This window comes from Sorex araneus, chromosome 2 (assembly GCF_027595985.1).
Source record: "Sorex araneus isolate mSorAra2 chromosome 2, mSorAra2.pri, whole genome shotgun sequence".
Lineage (NCBI taxonomy): Eukaryota > Metazoa > Chordata > Mammalia > Eulipotyphla > Soricidae > Sorex > Sorex araneus.
Genome location: NC_073303.1, coordinates 64,352,700 through 64,371,081, shown reverse-complemented (window position 1 = coordinate 64,371,081; position 18,382 = coordinate 64,352,700). Strand labels below are relative to the sequence as shown.

Sequence of the window (18,382 nt, the reverse complement as noted above, 5' to 3'; positions counted from 1 at the left end):
TGCTTGTTTCTTGTTTGCAAATTGTATATATTCACAAACACTGAAAATCAAAACTTTCTTTGTCCTTCAGTCACCATATAGTGATGATTCCCTTTCTTTGTGGTCAATTTGTGGTTTGAACTCTTTTTATTTCAAAACCTCTTGTCTTACCAATCCTGCTTATTAATTGCAGTCATCAGCTTTTCTGCTTTCTCTGTTTTTCCTTCTACAACTCCACCAGAAGCATTTACAATATTTTCTCAAAGGAACTCTTGATTGCAGAACCTTTGGGTATTTCAGCTAAGAGACAAATTTCATTACCATACCTCAATTAAAAAGAGGGGGTGAAAGAGAAAGTTCAGCCACAGAATGCCTATTTGATTTTTCAGCTCTCTCTTTCGTGGTTTTTTTTTTTTGGAGTCACACCTAGCAAGGCTCAAGGGTTAACCCTGACTCTGTGTTCAGGGATGGCTCCTGGTAGTATTCAGGGGACCATATGGGATGCCAGGAATTCAACTTAGGGCTGCTGCATGCAAGGCAAATGTACTATACATATCACCCTGATCCCTCATTTGTTCATTGTATCAGCTTGGGTGGGATTTTGTTATGTCTCTGATTCCTCATCTATAAGATAAGAAATACTGATTACCATCATAGTGTTTGCAGGATTAAATAATTTGTTATTTGGGAAGCATCTCACTATATTAGTATTGATCTTCCTCTTCTGTTTTAATCTCATCTACATAGTCCATAATTGTTCTTAAATGCATTATTAGTTTCTCACATTGGGCTGGGGGTTTGAGAAGTTAAGAAACAGACAACTTTAGATCTTACTACTTAATCTCACTATTTAAAAAAAAAATGAATCCATGATGAAATCAACCACTAAGGATTCAAACCGCATTCTTCTGCTTCAATGCATTAAATGCATTCAGTATCTTCTGCTTAAGTGGATTTAGTATCTTCTCAGTCATATTCGGTATCTTAATGTTCAAATTTCTCCCCTGAAAGAACCACGTGACCTCAGCCTGGGTCCCCACTCCAGTGCTCAAATCTAGGCAGAAGAACATCTTCTTGGGCCTTCTCACTGGCTTTTCTGGCTGCCTTGAAACACTCACTCCCCAATTTTCAGTTGCTTCTGCCTGCATAGCTCCCTGTCGGTCTGTAGGTTTCAGCCTGAATGGAACCTCAGTAAGTCTGATCCAGGCTAGCGGAGGGCTTTGCTCTGATGCCACCACAATCCTCTAATTTCCCCTGCAAAGCTTGTCCACTTCCTTGTCATTTACCCTGAGACATTTTATTTATTTATTTATTTTTGGCCCTGCTCTTCCTTTGGACCATTTTTTATGTGAAGAAAGGAACTTTGTCTCTTTTCAATCTTTTTGAAAGACTTGTGAGTCCCAGCCTATGAGCTGGGTCCTTTCACCCCTGTGTCCTGGGTACCATTTATATTAGGAAAGAAATCCCATAAAGTCTGGATCTGTTGAAATCTTAGGGTTTAAGGGGAGTGGGAAATCTAGAACCTTTACATCTGCTCTATAGGAGAAAAAGTATATTGCATATCTTAATTTTAATAGCACTGTAGCACTGTCATCCCATTGTTCATCAATTTGCTCGAGCAGGCACCAGCAGGGCACCAGCGGGCACTGTAACGTCACCATTGTGAGACTTGTTACTGTTTTTGGCATATCGAGTATGCCATGGATAGCTTGCCAGGCTCTGCAGTGTGGGTGGGATACTCTCGGTAGCTTGCCAGGCTCTCTGAGAGGAACAGAGAAATCGAAGATTGAATAGCCATGTGCAAGGCAAATGCCCTACCCTCTGTGCTGTCACTCCAGTCATTAATTTTAATAAAGTATTTAATATGTTCATATTGTCATCCCGTTCCTCATCCATTTGTTCGAGCAGGCACCAGTAACATCTCTCATTGAGAGACTTATTATTACTATATTTGGCATATCCAATACGCACGGGGAGCTTGCCAGGCTCTGCCGCACGGGCTCGATACTCTTGGTAGCTTGCTGGGCTCTCAGAAAGAGGCGGAGGAATCAAACTCGGGTTGGCTGCATGAAAGGCGAACGCCCAACTGCTGTGCTATTGCTCCAGCCCATGTTCATATTAATTATTTATTTAACATGATTGAAATATTTTGAATGAAATAAAAATAATTATGTTCATATTAATTATTTTTATTTCACTTAAAATATTTCAATCTTTTGAATCCTCAGTGATGAATTTCATCATAGATTCATTAATTTTTTAATAGTGAGAGTGAATGGTAAGATATAAAGCTGTCTGTTTCTTAACTTTTCAAACCCCTAACCCAACATGAGAAACCAATTTTATGTGTTCTCCAGACAACATCACATTTGAAAAGCTTCTGCATGTTCTCACAAGCCAATGTTTAACTTATTTTTCATTGGTAATTGTAATAGTAAAGTGCTTTTTCAACCTATCACCTACCTATAAAGTCAGATATTCTGTCTCACCTACATATCTGAAACCCCAGAGTTTAAAAAAAAGGAAGTGTGGAGAGAGAGAGAGAGAGAGAGAGAGAGAGAAGAGAGAGAGAAACTTTTCTTCCCTGCTGAAACAGTATGTGTCCAAATCTACATACCTTTCAATTTCAGGGATGCTATTTTCTCTCATGCAGTTGTTTTCCAAATGATTGAATGTTCTTTTATACCAGGTGCAGTTATATGATAGACAACGTGATTCTATTGATGAACGGAGCATTGCAAAAGAAGTCTGTGAAAGAAATTCTGATGAAGTGCCATCCTCTGGGTCGCTTCATAGAAATGGAAGCGGTCAACATTGCAGAGACACCCTCTGACCTCTTCCATGCTGTCCTGGTTGAGACACCACTAGGTAGGAAGGCACACACTCACAGCTCCTCTATCTGTTATTAACCATCATTTGGGGTGGGATCGATAATACAGCAGGTAGGGTAGGGCATTGCATGCGGCTGTCGTGGGTTCGGTTCCAAGCATCCCATATGGTCCCCGAGCACCTCCAGGAGTAATTACTGAGTGCAGAGCCAGGAGTAAACCCTTGTGCATTACCGGATGTGACCCCCCCAAAACAAACAAACAAACAAAGCTGTCATTAGGATATACATATGCAGCCTAGAGCTTTCTCCTTGTGCACAGATGCATTCTACATGACTATTAGATTGAATAAGGCCTTAAACCGTCTACTTCAGCCCTACCTTTCTTTAATCCAGGTGAAAAATCTGCCCAGGATGACCTGGGAACCCTAGAAGCTTCATCTCTCAAACTTTAAAGTCACCACAGTTTCCACTAGAACTTAACAACTTGTACAATGCAATTTTTTTTTGCTTTTTTTTTTGCAGGGGGGGGTCACACCCGTCGATGCACAGGGGTTACTCCTGACTCTGCACTCAGGAATTACTCCTGGCGGTGCTCAGGGGACCATATGGGATACTGGGAATTGAACCCGGGTCGGTCTCGTGCAAGGCAAACACCCTACCCACTGTGATAGAATGCAATTTAAAAAAAAAAAATCTCAAATGGAACTTTATTGTGATTAATCCTATCACCTTCTAGTTTCTATTTCTGTGTAAATAAGGTTGATATGGAAAGTATTTAGTATTAGGAAGTTTAGGAATGCCATTTTTCTATCAAATGTTTAAGAATGTCTATCAAATTATCGGAAGCAATGATGTCATGGGACTGGAATAATAGCATAGTGGGTAGGGCGTTTGCCTTGTACACAGCCAACCCGGGTTTGATTCCTCCATCCCTCTCGGAGAGCCCGGCAAACTACCAAGAGTATCTCGCCTGCATGGCAGAGTCTGGCAAGCTACCCGCAGCATATTCTATATGCCAAAACAGTAACAACAAGTCTCACAATGGAGATATTACTGGTGCCCACTCGAGCAAATCGATGAACAACGAGACGACAGTGCTACAATGATGATATAAATAGTTTTATTCTAATTTGGTATGAACAATAGTTGAAGTATTACAAACGGTAGAGCAATAATTTTGTGCAAACGATCGTAAGAAAATCTGGTTAATGGCCAGTTTTCCATTGACTGGCATTTAGGGGCGAGGAGAGACAGTACAGAGATAAAGTTCTTGCCGTGCACACAGCTGACCCAGGTTGGCTCGCTGACACTCCATACCATCCCGCAAGTGCCAGGAGTGATCCCTGGGAGCAGAGCAAAGAGTAAACCCCAAGCACCTCTCAATAGGGCCCCTAAAAATAAAACAACAACAACAAAAAGAATTGCCATTTGAAACAAATTTGAGGAAGAAAAACAATTTTTCTCTAAGTGGCCCATGCCATGAGAGCATCAAATGACAGAAACAGGATGCACTAAACATTTTTGAGTAAAAAGCCAGACTCAGCCTGTTCTTATAAGATGACATGGAGAAGTTCAGTTTAACTGTCTCCTCACTTTAAAAGTGGTTGGATTTAACCCTACTAGAATTCTGTAAACTAAATACACTTTCAGAGCAACTCAAAGTTTGGGCACATCACAAATAGTAAATATGAGATAATGCCCAGGGGAGGTAGGCGTGCGATCCCGAACAGTCAGCATTAAAATAAATTACTTCAAGGTCTTGTGAGGATTAATAAATTAAAGTATATTTAGCAAGTAGTGTCTGGCTTTTACATACAAAGTGATTAGTAAATAGTTCTTCCTAGTGTCTGTACAATGAAGAGTTACGGTACCACAGAACAACTTTGTCAGGCATGGGTGACATACTGGTACCTTCAGGAGACCTTTCCTATAACTTATTATCATGTTTTAATTGATTTATATGATAATTTCTATTTCTATTTTCAGCCCCATTCTTTCAAGACTGTATGTCTGAAAATACTCTAGATGAATTGAATATTGAATTACTGCGCAATAAATTATACAAGGTAACTTTCCCCAAATACCTAATAACACCATTATCAAAATATACCTATATATGTTGTTTTGTCTATTAGCTAAATGCTGCGATTAGGAAGCTGTGCTTACTTGGAACATAGCCTCTACAGCCCTGCTTGTCTCTCAATTAAGTTCACACATATCACCTTTCCTCAACCCATAAGTTCCCGAGAGGAAATAACATCCTTTTCTTTGATCCAGAGCATTCATGGTGTCTGAACCATTAAATGTTTGGATTAAATGCCTGGGTGGTATGTCTGTAGACAGGTAATAGGGTGAATCATATTATTCCATTTTAAAGTTGTTACTATGCACAGTGAGTCTTGTACTGTGCTACATCTTTTTGTTCTTAATTGTTGTACAGTTCCTGAATTACACAAGAGAACTATCAGCACAATGAAATAATAGACACTCTTATGCTATCTTATGATGAAACATAGGGTCCTCTTTAAAGTATTGCATTGCATTGGCCACAGCAATGGTACAGCGGGTAGGGTGTTTGCCCTGCATGAGGTCGACCTGGGTTCGACCCTCGACATTCCATATGGTCCCCTGAGCACCACCAGGAGTAATTCCTGAGTTCAGAGCCAGAAGTAACCCCTGAGCATCGCCGGGTGTAGCCCCAAAAATAATGTGTTGAATTGCAGGGATGTTTCATTTTTATTAGAAAACTCCATCTCAAATAAAGCATCTTTGAGTTATTCCAAATAGAAGACACTGTTATGTGCAATTTTGAGGCATCCACTTAATTCATCCAGCAAAGTTACCATTTATCTTCAGTGTTCAGCTGAGAAAACTGGGACATGGAGAGATAAGACTTACTTGGCAGAGTCTGTTAGCTAGAATATTCCAGAACTGTGATCAAAGTAGTCTCATTCCACAGCCTAGACTCTGCTTTGAATAATGCAACCACTATGCTCTGAGTTATCCAAGTAGACCTCATGAGTCCTAACAGAGATGAAATGTCAGCAGAGGACAAAATCTAGACTTATTTGCTGAGCTCACAAGAGACTTTGGCATTTTTATTATAATATCAATGGTCGACTATGTGAAATGATCCAAGAACCTTGCAAGAAAGTGCTTGCTAAGCAATTATAATGTATGATAAGTGCAATTTTGTTTTTCGGTGCAGTTCTTTCTTAGGCTGTATAGCAGGCTTCAGTGTGGAAGTTAATAGCAGATTTATTATAAAATATTTCACTTTCCATTAAAGCATTTAATAAATCAGGTTTAACTTTATGTAGACTTCCCGAAAGGAAAACACATTCACTTTATTGTTTTATGATCTTCTTTTTTTAAGTCTTACCTTGAGGCATTCTATAAATTCTGCAAGAATCATGGTGATGTCACAGCAGAAATTATGTGTCCCATTCTTGAGGTAAGAAAGAGTCCTTGAAATATTTTTTTTGCACTAAATATAGTGCTTACATAATTGTCTGTGTGTTTATTTGTTTGTTTGGGCCACACCTAATGGTGCTCAGGGACATTTTCTGGCTCTGTGCTGGAGTGCTTATGAAATTTAATTTATATAATCCTACTTATTTTTTCTAACATTGAATATTTTAATTGGACAAAAACTACGTATACATACAAAATTTGATGTCTATAATTAAGAATACATTTTTTGAAAGCTTTCAACATAGAAGAATCATTTTGGAGTTAGAAAAAAATATAAACATTTGCTGCTGTTTCTTTCTGATGTAGTTTGAGAAGAAAAAATTGTAACTAATCAAAACTTTAGTAAACTATAGGAAATTGGTGATGCTTTTATTTTTTTAAATGAATAAAAAACCTCTAATAGGAGAATATCAAATGACTGGGAATCCTCACAACTTAGCACCAAAGTTCACTGTGGTTCCTTCCAGAGGGTTGTTGTTATATGTACTTAACATGGATCCTTAAATAGGAGTAAACCCTGAGCACCACTGAGTGTGGCCCAAAGATAATAAATTAAAATAAATCCAAAATAAAGGTCGCCCCAACCACCCGGTAAGCAGTCCAGGTGTGGGTTACTATATCTCAGCATCTTCCCATCCATAGAGTAACTAACAAACATGCAACTGTCAATCACCGAGACTATAGGTTATGGTTGATTGGCAGTTACATGATGGACAGTTACTCTATGGGTCATGTGATTGACAGTCACTTAATGATTTGTCAAATGTTACCATTGGCTTCTACCTCTCAAATTGTTCTTCTAAAGTGGTTCTTCCTTTCTTGCAGTTTTCCCTTCCACAGTTACCCTCCATCAATCATGCTCAGGAAATAACATGATAGAGTAAAATATTTTCAGAGAGAGATAGACTACATTAACATTGCAATATGTTACTATACATCTTTCATTTTATCATTATAACTGTAAATACCATACTGTGTCTAGTTTAGAAATCAAACTCTGTCATGGGTGTGTCTGTATAGGAAACTGGGCAGTACATGTAGGGATTGGTACAATTCACAGTTTTACTATCATCAGTGACTCTCGAAGACAACCTTGGTGGATAAGGACAGGCTGGATTTTTTTTAACTGTTTAGGGTCACTGATTTAATCTGTTATCTAGATCTCCTTCTTTGCAAATGTTGTTCTGAAAGCATCTGGGAAATTCAGGCCAGATAATAGAATACCCTGGGCAGAATATATGTTGAGTGTTCAATACAGATTTCTTTCTTTTTTTTTTTTTCTCTTTGGGTCACACCCAGCAATGCTCAGGGGTTACTCCTGGCTCTGCACTCAGGAACTACTCCTGGCAGTGCTTGGGGACCATATGGGATGCTGGGAATCGAATCCGGGTCGGCTGTGTGCAAAGCAAACGCCCTCCCCACTGTGCTATTGCTCCAGCCCCAGATTTTTTGTGCTAGTTTCCAAATTCACTTAATCTTTGAAAAGACCATGTGAGCCCTTGCTTTGCCATGTGAAGCTTATTTTCATCTAAATCTTTAATCATAAGGCTTTCTGTTTCAGTAATTTTATTGGTAGATAAATATCTGAATGAGTCAATGACTTCTGATTTTAAAAAAAGTGGTAAGAACTATCCTTTAATTAGGAGTGAACAAAGGGAAGTGAATAACCTCACATGTATATGTATTTAAACCAGTGTTGATACTGCATGCAAAATTAGTTCCCCTCAGAAAATCTGATTATTCAAATTTCACAATTAGAGATACTTTTCTTACCCCCTGTTAAAATTCTTATAAAGCCCAAGAAGTCCTGGGTTATGCTTTTTTTTTTTAAATTTTTTAAAAACTGAATTACCAAGAGATACAGTTACAAAACTGTTCCTGATGTGGTTTTAGTCATACAATGTTCCAACACCCATCCCTCCACCAGCGTACATTTCCCACCACCAATGTCCCCAGTGTCCCTCCCATCCCTCCCTTCCACTCCCCTTCCCCCCTCCTGTCTCTAGGGCAGGCACTTTTCTTCTCTCTCTCTCTCTCTCTCTCTCTCTCTCTCTCTCTGTCTTTCTCTCTGTCTGTTTGTCTCTCTCTCTCTCCCTCTCTCTCTCTCTCTCTCTCTCTCTCTCTCTCTCTCTCTCTCTCTCTCTCTCTCTCTCTCTCTCTCTCTTTCTCCACCTCCCCACCCTTAGGACCTATGGTTTGCAATACAGATACTGAGAGACCATCATGTTTGCTCACTTTCAGCAAGCAGCTCCCATCCAGAGGGATTCCTTCCAACCATCACTGCCGTACTGGTCCCTTGTCTATCCCAACTGCCCTCCCCCCAATATTTGAGGCAGGCTTCCAACTGTGGGCCAATCATCCTGGCCCTGCAAGAAGTCCTTGAAGGAAGAAGTTTAGCTGAGAAGCTCTGAAAACTTTTTGTTGTCCTTATCAATATGACACCAAAAAATGTCTATCAATACACAATTCTTTTATGGGACACTAAATATCAGAAAGTGGCCGAGTCTCTTTCAGACATGCTAACCATGCAAATTTGTGGTCCATGAGACTCATCCCTCTCTTTTAATAAACAAAACAACTAGCCACACTATAAGAACATTTTATCAAAGTTTAAAAAGTACAGTCTCCACATGGCATAATTCCTGTGGTATTCAGGCTGGAGCGATAGCACAGCAGGTAGGGCGTTTGCCTTGCATGTGGCCAACCTGGGTTCGATTCCTCTGTCCCTCACAGAGAACCTGGCAAGCTACTGACAGTAACCCTTTTGTATGGCAGAGCCTGCAACCGACCCATAGCATGTTCGATATGTCAGAAACAGTAACAAGTCTCACAATGAAGACGTTACTGCTGCCTGCTCGAGCAAATCGATGAACAACGGAATGACAGTGCTACAGTGCTATAAATGACTTGTGTATATTTACCTGAAATATGTGGCCTAAGAGCCAGGGAGATAGTTTAAAGAGCAGGAGTACTTGCTTTTCATTGAATTCTAGTTTTAATCCCTGGCACTGCAGGTCTCCTGAGCACTGTTGAACAATGGGCCAGGAATAGCTTCTGCATATTCCCAGTTGTGGAGAAAGAAAGAAAAAGAAAAGAAAGGAAAAAAGAAAGAAAGAAAGAAAGAAAGAAAGAAAGAAAGAAAGAAAGAAAGAAAGAAAGAAAGAAAGAAAGAAAGAAAGAAAGAAAGAAAGAAAGAAAGAAAGAAAGAAAGAAGGAAGGAAAGAAAGAAAGAAAGAAAGAAAGAAAGAAAGAAAGAAAGAAAGAAAGAAAGAAAGAAAGAAAGAAAGAAAGAAAGAAAGAAGAGAGAGAAAGAGAGAGATAAAGAGAAAGAGAAGAAAGAAAGGAAAGGAGAGAAAGAGGAACAGAGGAAGGAAGGAAGGAATGAAGGAAGGAAGGAAGGAAGGAAGGAAGGAAGGAAGGAAGGAAGGAAGAAGGAAGGAAGGAAGGAAGGAAGGAAGGAAGGAAGGAAGGAAGGAAGGAGGGAGGGAGGGAGGGAGGGAGGGAGGGAAGGAAGGAATGTTAGGAAAGGTATACAATGGTGTGCTTAATAAATAACATGTATTATGTGCCGAATATTATCCAAAGTGCCTTAATATGTAGATTCATTTACACCTCAAAATAGCATAGTGCACTGCGCAGTTCAGAGTCTCTTTTCAGAAGGGGGAAAACAGAGGCCCAGAGACATTAGTAACTTGCCTAATGATAGTAAATAGCATTAAGTAGGTCGTAGGTGGCTGTGTCAGGATTTGAACTGAAGCAGCCTGGGGGTCCCATTCCCACCTATACACCCATTGCCTTACAGAGCATCTACATTAAATTTACTTTTCACAATTCCTTTGTCTAAAAGGTAAATGATAATTCAAAAGCAATATCATATGTTTATACTATAAAATAAGAAATAGATAAAAAAATCTTTGTAATTCTTTAGGTAATTATAAAGACACCATAATAATTTAATATTGCTCATCTCTGAGAGTATTTGATCAAACTGTATGTACCTATTATTACCGTTGGCTCTTTCTTATACCCATGATAGTGCTACATTAGCTTCAGGTTTTTTTTTTTTCAAGCTGTGCTTTAAAAAATTATTATCTTTACAGCTTAAATCTAGAAACACCAGGACCAGGGATGTAAGTCAGTGGTAGTTATTTGCTTTGCATATATGAGGCCCTGGGTTCAATATCCAATCTCTGGCACTGCAAAAAATTAAATAAAATTTTATACACATCAAAATATCAGTTACACATGGCACATGGCAATTGTGACCTTTCTCATGACATGAACAAAGGAGATTCATCAATTTTACATAATTACATAAGATCAAGTAATGACCTTTCCTTTTGCTTGTGGTGCATTTAATTAATAAAGTTTTTATGTTACAATTCTTCCATGTATATTCTCATTTGATCTCATTTGACTGGAGATTTCAAAGGAGTCAGTATGATAGAAAGGAGTCTGCGATGGAACCTAGATTTGTCTGAGAGAATCTGGTCCAATTATAAGATTGTAACTTCATCGGGAAAAAAGGAAATTGACATATTCGAGGCAAATAGAGCACAGTGTACTGTTTGCCTTTGTGTCTTGAATGACTTGTTTCCCTTTGCTCTACTGGCAGCCCATGTGACTAAACAAACAGGGATGACATTCAGGGAATATTGTCCACCTCCCCTGGTCAGTAACCCCACTAGCCAGGCTGGACCTGATTACAGTCTGTCACTCCCTTTCTCCGCTCCCCCCCCTCACCCCCCACCCCCTCCTCCTGCAAGGTATTCCTTTCCCCCTGTACGAGTTGGCAAGAATATTGGACCTGATCACCCTTATTCTGGCATGTGTAACTGATAATGATTTTGAGTAAGTCAACAGTACTTTGTTATCTTTTGCAATAACAAAATGTTGTTTTGAAGGTTATGAGTATTTGAAGGAAGGAGTGGAAAGAATACATAGAACATAGTGTATTCATCACAAATTTTGTCAACAGGATGCCAAACCTGTGAACATTTTATAAGGCTTTTGACTAACAAAGCCTCTTTTTCAATCTATTTACTTTCCTCCATTATCAGACATCCTGTCAAATGGGGGCTTGCGAAAGACAGTCTAGTCCTCTTCTAATTCCACAAAATTATAGTTCTTTTTCACGAAGAGCTTGCAAACACTTGCCTACAGTCTCAAGATTAGAAGATGATAATAAGGTACATTTAAAGACAACAATAATAGACACGAGAAATTAAAGTTGCAAGGCACTCAAAAGGAAATCATATCCAATGAGGAAATGGAAAGTTTTCCTATGGAAAAGATGCCTTGGGATGCCCGTGGGCCTGCTAATCGAGAGAGAAGTTTGCCATGTAATGATACGGGAATAGGTCTGTGCATTGTAGGTAAAGGGGAGATGTATTTACAAGAAGTGGGGAAGTCTTGGATTGTTCAAGTAACTTATTGCAGCGCAGTTTTCCCAGTGTTTAAGCTGTGTCCATTCTTCTGAAATGCCACGCTTTGCTTCATCTAGCTTCCTTCCGGAAAGGACTCCCTGCCTTGCATATCTAGAATGCCCCCTAATCTATCCCTTTCCTTACAATTCTAGCATCTTGGGGCTGGAAAGATAGTACTGAGATTGGCTATTTGTCTTGCATACCATGAATTCAAGTTTGGCCCCTGGCACCACATATAGTCCCCTGAATACCACCAGGAATGGATCATTGAGTGCAGAGGCAGGAATAAGCCCTAAGCATCACTAGGTGTGACCCAAAATAATACTACTAATAATACATAAAATCTTCATATCTTGGGCCTCAAAAGACTGAAGTTTAAAGTTGGCATGCAGGAGCCCTGGGCCTGGTCCCTGGCTAACACATGACCATGAGCACTGTGACCCCTAAGTAGTCCACAGCATTTCTGGGTGTGATTCAAAGATAAGTATCCTCTCCCCCCAAAAAGAATACCCTAACATTTTAGACTAGAAAGCAAGACAAAGAATGCTTGAGGCAATTAACCATTGTGGCCTCCTGTGTTATTTCTCTATCTCCAAGGTCCCTGAGTAATATGAAGTCTTCCTTTTGCATTTATTGTCTAGTCACCGAAAGGCATAAAACTACTGATGAGACTGACTTTACTCAGTTGCCTGAGGAAGCTGTCTTTGCTCCCAAGTAAGGTCACTCCTGCTTTTAGCCCATAGTTTCCGTGAGAGTAGTCATAAAGATCAAAAGCTAGGTCTACTGCTCCTAAGAGGAAACACTTGTTCAACGTGAGTTCCCATAAAATTGATGCAAGTCTGGATTTGTTATTAGTCCATTACTCGGAATAAGCCGATCAAAGGACATAAAACAACTCATTTCTTCTTCCATGTGCATTACTAGTAACTTTGGGATTATGTAAAATACAGATTTCTGGCTACACAAGTCTGGTCTTTGGCCTGAAATTTTGCATTTCTCACAAGCTTCTGGAAAATGCCAAAAAGTACGACTGGTAATCCATGAAACACACAGTATAAGATGCAACACGGGAGAAAATGTTAGAGAATTTCTTAAGTCTTTGAACTATTTCTGTTAGATTCAGTAGACGATGAAGATCCTTCTGTGTGTCAGCCACTGTAGATGCGAAGCTGGCTAGTGAATGGGAATGACCCCTCAAACACTTTAGTGTAGTGGGGAGAAAGAAAAACACATGCAGATTTCAAAAATCATGTGGCGCTAGAGAGATAGTATAGGGGTTAAGTTGCTTGCCTTACATAAATTTGACCCTGCTTAGATCCCTGGAACTTCGTGTAGTCCCCCAAGCACCACCAAGAGTTAACCCTGAGCTCAGGACTAGAAGTAAACCCTGACCACTGCCAGCTATGTGCCACCCCAAAATAAATGCGAAATAAAATGAAAATTAGGTGGTAAGCGTTGGTGCTTCCATGAGAAGACTTGCTTAGTCCAACGTTATCGAGCAATAACCATGGTCTGGGACGAGGACTCGTCAAGGAAAGTCTGAGAGAATAATAAGAAATTCAAGTGGTAGGATGGCAAAGAGAGGCTGACGGGGCTGTTTGCTGAGATGCCTTGTGGTGCCCAGCAGGGAAGATGGGCTCTGGGTGTACAGAAGCGACCGCAAGGACCAGATCCTATCACCGCACAAATGAGGAAACTGAGGGCCTGTGAGGAAGAGAACCTGACCTGAGACACATAGCTCTTAGCTGCAGACTTAGATTTAGTGACATCAAACTTGGGGTTTTAAGAAAGTGAATAAAGCTTGGGTGGAGGATGTGGCTCCTGGTGGGTTACCTGCCCCGCAGGAGTGAGACTCCGGGCTGGATGTGTCTACCCTACAACCCCTTTCACTCTCCAACCACACATGGTAGTGGGGAGCACAGCAAGGTACCAAGAGTATTATGCCCACACAGCAGAGCCTGGCAAGCTCCCCATGGTGTATTCAATATACCACATACAGTAACAATAACAGGTCTCATCCCCTGACCCTGAAAAGAGCCTCCAATCATTGGGAACAACGAGTAAGGAGAGGCTGCTAAAATCTCAGGGCTGGGACAAATGGAGACATTACTGGTGCCCGCTTGAGTAAATCGATGAACAATGGGATGACAGTGATAGTGATGGTAGTGGTGATTCCACTTATATTTAAATTTTTATCCCCGAATTAAGCCCAACAAGTAATTGTTATTCCAATTTTTTTATAGAAGAGGTACTTGAACCCCCCCCACAACACACCCACATACCCCCATAATACACAAATAAAGCAAAACCAGGGGCCAGAGCGATAGTACAGTGGGTAAGGCGTTTGCCTTACATGCAGCCGACCCCAGTTCCCAGGTTCTATTGTTTGCATTTCATATGGTCTCCCAGTATTCTCAGGAGTGATTCCTGAATGCAGGTAGGAGGAACTCCTGAACATCGCTAGGTGTGGCCAAAAAACGAAAAGAAGAAGAAGCAAAAAGAAAACAAAGCCACAGTCCAATGAAATGGCAGATCCTATGAAGTTCCATTATATAAAATGACATCAACGACTGGCATCAACAGTTGAAAAGGGATGTTTACATATGACATACTCTTTTTGTTCCACACATGGTAGTAGAGGTGATTCCACTTACATTTAAAATTTTTATCCCCAAATTGACCCCAACAAGTAATTGTTATTCCAATTTTCATAGAAGAGGCACTTGAAATTCTAGCGGCCAAGGCCTCTGTGGTAGACATGTGACTGATGTGACAATTGCAAGGTTCCTGGGAAGGACGGTTCAGTGGGAGTTTCAGAGTCACAGGCCACTATCACTGCAGAGAGGCTTTTCTGGCAAGCATAGTGACTCCACTATACAAGACTCAGGGAACATTAATAACACATGTCTGTATTGTAATTAGACAGAGATCCGGAAAGAAAGACAAATCCCTTCAGAAATGAATTTGTCTACTGATTGGCTCTGTTTCCTGTTTTGAGTCCGTGGCTGGATTTTACTGATCTCATGTCTCGCAAATTCAGTTTGAGGCGGACAGACGGGCTTTTATCATCACTCTGAACTCCTTTGGCACCGAGCTGAGCAAGGATGAGCGGGAAAGCCTCTACCCCACTTGTGGCAAACTCTATCCAGAGGGACTGCGCCTGCTGGCCCAAGCAGAAGACTTCGAGCAGATGAAGAGGGTCGCAGACCATTATGCAGTATGTGATTCTCCCGGGCCCCTAAATGTCTCGAATCATTGCGTCCCATGTGCTTCACGGATCTGCACATCAGATTTGTACTTCTTGTCTTAAGCAGTTAGTCATGTTTGTCAGGGAGAAACCAGTATTTCTTGCTGCAACTTCCTTCTCTCCAAAGAAACACTCTAAGGTTCTAACCTGAGCTGGTGCTCTCTAAGGCTCCGGCTAAGCAAGTGCTTGCTTAAATCTCCACGGAGTGGTCATTTGAGTACTCCCTTTTGAAGTGCTTGATAAAACCAGTTCCCCAAGAGACAGGGGCAGTGTTCTGGAAATGTGAGCTCATGTCAAAGTTATGTAAAATGGCCTGATCCAGCAGTTCTCTCAAGTGCCCTTGTGTCAACAGGGCTAGGTACAGCCTGTCTGTTTGAAATGCAGAGGAGAATATGGATATATTGGTTTATCTCATTACCTTTGTTCAGTGGCCAGAACTAGGGAACCGAAGGAGAACTACTTTTATTTCTCTGCTTATTCTAGCACCCAGCTTACTTTTGGGGCAACTGAAGCATCTCAGATTAAGGTCCTAAACCCTGATTCAGTTCCTTCCAACATATAGACAGTTGCCTACAGGTACCCAGGTAACTCTTCCAGATCTAGAATGACGTATCTCTTGCCATTCTCTACGAAGGTCTGATGCCCCACAGGAAAAGTAATAGTTGACAAACATTACATAAGCCTTTGTAATACCTCCTATTGTCATAGTCAAAGGCTCTTTTGCATAATACTAAAATTTGAGCGTTTTCCTATATTCTACTCCTTCCACACTCGAAGTTTTATTTGTATCTTATAAGTTCTGGTCTCATAAACCTCTTGAACCCAACACTAGTCAAATGGCATTCATTCATGCTGGGACTGTTAGGACCTAAGAAATGCATTTGTCAAATGACTCCAAAAGAGTAGGTCTGGAGGGCAGAGCTCCTTTTGCCCCTTGCATTGTAGGTCTGAGTAAGTCAGTCAGCTCAAATTTGATCATCTTCTCCTGGCTTTGTTTTTAAGGTTTACAAGCCTTTGTTCGACGCTGTGGGTGATGACAATGGGGGAAAAACGCTGGAGGATGTGTTTTATGAACGTGAGGTATGCCATAAATAGGAATATTGTTAGCTTGTATGCTCCTTTTCTTGACTATAGGTCTTAAATACTTTCGTCCTTCGGGTTTCTTTTTACAGTGGATCAAGCCTGTTGATTAGGCATATTCATAATTTGACAGTCAATGGATATTATGAGTGAATATTTTTGTCCTATGATTCATATGTGATAACTTCTTATAGAATTGTGCAATCAAGACGATACAAGCATAGTGGAACTCTGTAGGGAATGAAGGATGCAACTGTTCCATAATTAGCAAGAGAAAGAGAAGAGGACATTTGAATGGTTACACACACACACACACACACACACACACACACACACACGGCCTCGTAATACATACTTTGTTAGGTACATCTCACTTTTGAACCATCCCTTCTTCAAAAAGGATTATGCTGATTGGTAGTAAGACTCACACTATTAAGAATTATTTTATGAGAATTCATCCAGAGAATCTAGATGACTTTGATGCCCTGAGAAGGTAATGGCTTACTTAATTAATTTACAGTTAATTTCCACCCTACTGGACAATTCAAACAAAGGATCTTACACATTTTCTAATTATTACATTAATTTTCCTAAAACCACTTCCTCATTCATTTCAGTCTCACGGTAATAGACTGAGAATCCTGAAAATTCTGTCAAACCTGAGGGTCAAACTGACTCTGGCAAGAATTATGGAAGTTTCCCCCAGAAGGTCTATTTTATTTTTTCAGCCAGGTGGGAGCACAGTCGGGACCAGGAATTGAACTCAGGAGTCCTGCATGCAAAATATTTGCTCCAACTCTTTGAGCTTTCTCCCTGGCTTAAGGCGTGCTCTTGAGATAATTGCTTTCTACAACTTGTCATAGAAAGAATATGAAGAATCTGATGTCTTAGGGATGTTTCACAACGGGACGCTTCTGCGTATCCCTGGTGAGACGTCCCGCTCCCAAGCACTTTGCTTGAGATTTTCAGAACTTCATAAAAATTTCCGTAACCCTCCGCCTTGTCTTGAAGATGGAAAGAATCAAGGAATCGTTCCATTTTAAACTTCACTCCTTTTTTGAAATCTCTGTGACATTTTCTCTAATGGATCTGCCTTCTGTAAGAGAAGCTAAAGTGGTTTCTCTCAGTGTAAATGCCGAGGGCCGGGGACACTGCCCCAGAAGGGAACAAGGGTCGTACGCCACTTTTAAAAACCTAGGTCAGAGAGAAACAGTAATTCAGCAAGCTAAAAGCTCATGGCCAAGAAAAAATATTTTACCTAAATGTCACAAGTCTCTTAGTCAGAAATCAGATAAATGTTGATGAATATTACCACACACACACACACACACACACACACACACACACAGAGCTAAACAATCTTAGCGTTAGCAGTGCTACTAGGATTTAGAGCCTCTCTTGTAATTTTAAAAGCTTGCTTTCTACATTACACTTTCCTTTGTTTATTTGCAGAGTGACCCTGTCCTTTTAGCTTGCTGAATTACTGTTTCTCTCTGACCTAATTTGCCTGTTTAACTACAAACACAAGTGCAAGCCTTACTAGTACCTTATTATTATTTTATTTAAAAGTTATTAATGATTAATCATTTTATTAATAATATAAGAAAAGATGATAGTCTGCATGTTATTTCTTTTCTTCAGGTACAGATGAATGTGCTGGCTTTCAACAGGCAGTTCCACTATGGTGTGTTTTACGCCTATACCAAGCTGAAGGAACAAGAAATGAGAAACATCGTGTGGATAGCAGAGTGCATTTCCCAAAGACATCGAGCTAAAATTAATAGTTACATTCCAATCTTATAGCCCAATGGATGGGGATCTCAGATGCAGAAAATCATAAATCTTCAGAGGAAGCTGTTAGAAAAATAATAGGAATGGTGTTATATTATTTAAGTTTCAAAGAAAGTAAGCCACACTGCATGCATACAATTATTGCAGATCTGCTGGAATTACAGTAAACTAATCTTGAGACAGCACATTTATTACTTTTTCTGCTCCTTCTTTACTCATTCCTTTCCTTTTCTCTTCCTCCCTTTCCCCTTCTTTTAGTCCTTTCCTCCCTTCAGTTTTTCTCCCTCCTTCCTTAGCTTCCTTTCTTCCATCCTTCTTTCCTTCCCTCCAGCAATCTTAAATTTTGTTTCCATAGGGCTGGAGAGATAGCACAGTGGTTAGGGCATTTGCCTTGCATCAGGCCAACCTGGGTTCAAACCCCAGCATCCCATATGGTCCCCTGAGCACCACTAGGGCTAATTCCTGAATGCAGAGCCAGGAGTAACCCCTGTGCATCGCCAGGTATGACCCAAAAAGCAAAAAAAAAAAAAAAGAAAGAAAGAAAGAAAGAAAAAA

At 40.3% G+C, this 18,382-nt stretch overlaps 1 protein-coding gene across 1 annotated transcript in view; it reads left to right on the top strand.

Annotated features, from left to right (window-relative positions):
• Positions 1–18,073, top strand: part of ATP6V0D2 (ATPase H+ transporting V0 subunit d2) — a 59,082-nt gene extending 41,009 nt beyond the window's left edge. The window contains exons 3-8 of the mRNA XM_055128688.1: positions 2,669–2,847; positions 4,796–4,875; positions 6,186–6,263; positions 14,750–14,926; positions 15,959–16,036; positions 17,678–18,073. Of these exons, the coding sequence (XP_054984663.1) occupies positions 2,669–2,847; positions 4,796–4,875; positions 6,186–6,263; positions 14,750–14,926; positions 15,959–16,036; positions 17,678–17,839 (754 nt within the window). The 3' untranslated portion in view covers positions 17,840–18,073. The remainder of the gene's footprint in view (positions 1–2,668; positions 2,848–4,795; positions 4,876–6,185; positions 6,264–14,749; positions 14,927–15,958; positions 16,037–17,677) is intronic.
• The last annotated feature ends 309 nt before the right edge of the window (positions 18,074–18,382 follow it).